We start from the raw sequence: 2,646 nt of genomic DNA on the forward strand, positions 1-2,646 counted from the left end.
GTTGAGTGGTTTGGCAAGTCGGGAGTGGAGAGTTGGCGAGATTGCCGTCTTTCAAAGAGTGTATGTTGTGCATGGCGGTGGGGGGGGGGCGACGCTGTGTCGTCGACCCCACAGGCGGGACTGAGCCAGACACCGACAATGCAACCCTACAGAGAAGCACCAGCTGGGGAGACAGCTAGAACAAAGCTAGGAAAAGCCTAGGAAAAGCCAAAAAGATGCCAGGAAACCCCCACCTGCCAGGGTCACCGACCCCGCGGCGCTGGGCGAGTCAGTGGCCCGAGCGCAGCCCACGGCCGCGCGCCCAACCGCCCGCGGGAACCCCTCGACGCATACGCCAGACCGCCCGCGCCCGCGGGGCCCCGCGGCCGCCCCTCAAAACAAGCATCCCGCGGTGCTCCAGGGCACCACAAGCGGGGGGAGCCCTGGCTGTGTCAAGAGGCCGGGTTGACTCACTCCTGGGGCATGGACTTGACCACATCAGTAAGGGAGTAGCTGGAGGGCACCTCCCGGCCGATCTGGATGTAGCCCAGCTCCTTCGCCATCTGATAGCATTATAAAATGATGTTTGTGAACAAGCGATGTTGATTAGCCTTGGAGCGGCGGCGGCGGCGGCGATGATGGTGGTAATGGTGGCGCGCCCCAGCGTTGCGTACCGCTTTTGCTGTTGCTCAGGGGTCCAGCGAGAGCGCGCGCATGCGTGCAGCCTGCGCCGCCCACGTGCGCCGCCCGCGCACGCCCTCTGCCGCGCCCCTGGCGCCTGTGCCCGGGCTGCAAGGGCCTCGGCGCCCCTCCCCCGCCCTCGGACGCCAGGCTTCCGCGGTGCGCACGCCGTCGCCGCCTGCAATCGCCCTTCTCCCCCCCTGCAGCGCCCCGGTGCCCGCCCGGCCGCCCGCCACTCCTGAATGTATCCCTGTATCCGTGGGCTGTCGCCGCCGCACGGCCCACCACATTCCCCAACGCGGCTCGCGCCTCGTTCCCTGGGCTCCTCGCCGCCCACGCACACCTGCATGGACCCATTTTCAAGGAAGACATACGCGTGCACACACACACACACGCACACACACGCGCGCGCACATGCGCGCGCGCGCATGCACACGCATGCAACCCTCACCTGAGCACGATCCGCGTCAGACAGCTCCATGATGGGCACCTGGATGGCGGCGGCCTTGCGCGCCACCTGCAACAGGGGCGCATGAGCGCGTGAGCATGAAGCACCGTCCGCATGGTGCGCATGAGGCTGCATGCGAGGTGTGTGACGTGTTTGCACATGCAACACGTCGTGGGGCGGAACCGCCTGGGGCCCGCCCACGTGACGTGCCCGCCACAGAGAGACGGGCACGCAGGGGCAGCTGTTTAATTGCAGCAATGAGAGTGCACTTCACGCAACAACATTGGTGATGCCAGCGCCGCCGGCAATGCATGGGCACAGCTGCACATGCTGCTCGTGCTAGGGGCACCGCAGCGCCCACAAATTGGCGGCCGCGCCAAAGGGGCCCCAGGCCTCGCGCACCTGGGGCCGGCTGCGCGGCGCCAGAAGGGGCAGACCTGCGTAGATATAGCAAGTGAGCTGCTGCATGGTGAACAGGCAAAGCCCCAAGCGGCCCGACAGCACTGCCCCGCTCACCTGCCACCAGCGAGCGCCTCTGGGCGCATGGGGCGAGGCCGGAGAAGGCCTGCGGGATATAATAAGATAATTGAGCAAGTCCGCGGGACGACGGGGCTGCTGGCCGATCTCCACCCTGGTCGCGTCCACTTACCCGCGAAGTCTGCATCGCCGCGGCCATTGTGGCTGCAGGCGAAGGGGAGTGATGAGAGCCGACTAGCGGCTTAGGGTCAAAGGTGCTGAACCAACGCGGGGTCTGCTTATGTTCCCGTTCGCGGCCTTGCCAGGAGCGCGCTGTCAGCGGCACCGAGGAGACGCAGTGTCAGCACCCAGGGAAGCTAGGTCCCAAAATGCGACCTCTGTACCAGAATTATCTAGCCCACCATTTGGGGCACACGTGCGCCAAAGGAACATCATGGCGCAGCTGAGCTCAGACACGGCACGCTTGACCCGAATGCCACTCGTTTGACCGATACCTCAGCATAAGTGGTAGCTCAAGGCTCATCGCGTTGTGGCGCTCAAGTGCACTGAGCATGTCTCTTTCTCACAGGAAGCAGCCCCACGCACATCTTTCATCAACCAAGTTATCAAGTAAACACGGTATGCTTGATGCTGATGTGCCACAGTTGTGCACCTGAGTAACTGCTGGGCGCATCGGCAGCCCCGCCTTGAAGCCACTTGAGCTCCAGTCCAATACCATGCACTACCATGCGCTCCCAGCTGGCTCAGGGTAGTAGGCCAAGGTGGTTCATCGCGGCAGAGAAACCCAGTTGTCATCATTAAAGAAGTCCGAGAGGCAGCAAGCCTGAAAAGCAGTTGCATTGGAGGCGTCAGCAAGCAACACGTTGCAGGCAAAAGGCAGCTTTGTCCTCGGCCGGGCTCGAACCGGCGGCCTCAGGGTTATGAATCCTGCGCTCTAACCAACTGAGCTACGAAGACTTGAGGCCGTGCGTGTCCATCGCGCGTGGGGTAGCGTATATAAAAAGTTATGAGGTTCAGGGTTTACGGGTTCGGCCGGCAGCGCGGCCGCGCTACCGTCGCCG

General features: G+C 63.6%; 1 protein-coding gene and 1 non-coding gene across 2 annotated transcripts; both read right to left on the reverse strand.

Moving 5' to 3' along the window:
- Positions 1–449: 449 nt before the first annotated feature.
- Positions 450–1,784, reverse strand: MNEG_16076 (omega-6-FAD, chloroplast isoform; the record flags this gene model as incomplete). Its single annotated transcript, XM_014035453.1, has 4 exons — positions 450–542; positions 1,112–1,177; positions 1,511–1,570; positions 1,758–1,784. 4 exons carry the CDS (start codon positions 1,782–1,784, stop codon positions 450–452), a joined length of 246 nt encoding a protein of 81 aa, XP_013890907.1.
- A 684-nt stretch (positions 1,785–2,468) lies between these two features.
- MNEG_t16850 lies at positions 2,469–2,542 on the reverse strand. The gene has a single exon. It is a non-coding gene; the product is annotated as a tRNA-Met (tRNA).
- Positions 2,543–2,646: the final 104 nt, after the last annotated feature.

Source organism: Monoraphidium neglectum, assembly GCF_000611645.1.
Source record: "Monoraphidium neglectum strain SAG 48.87 unplaced genomic scaffold scaffold05953, whole genome shotgun sequence".
NCBI lineage: Eukaryota > Viridiplantae > Chlorophyta > Chlorophyceae > Sphaeropleales > Selenastraceae > Monoraphidium > Monoraphidium neglectum.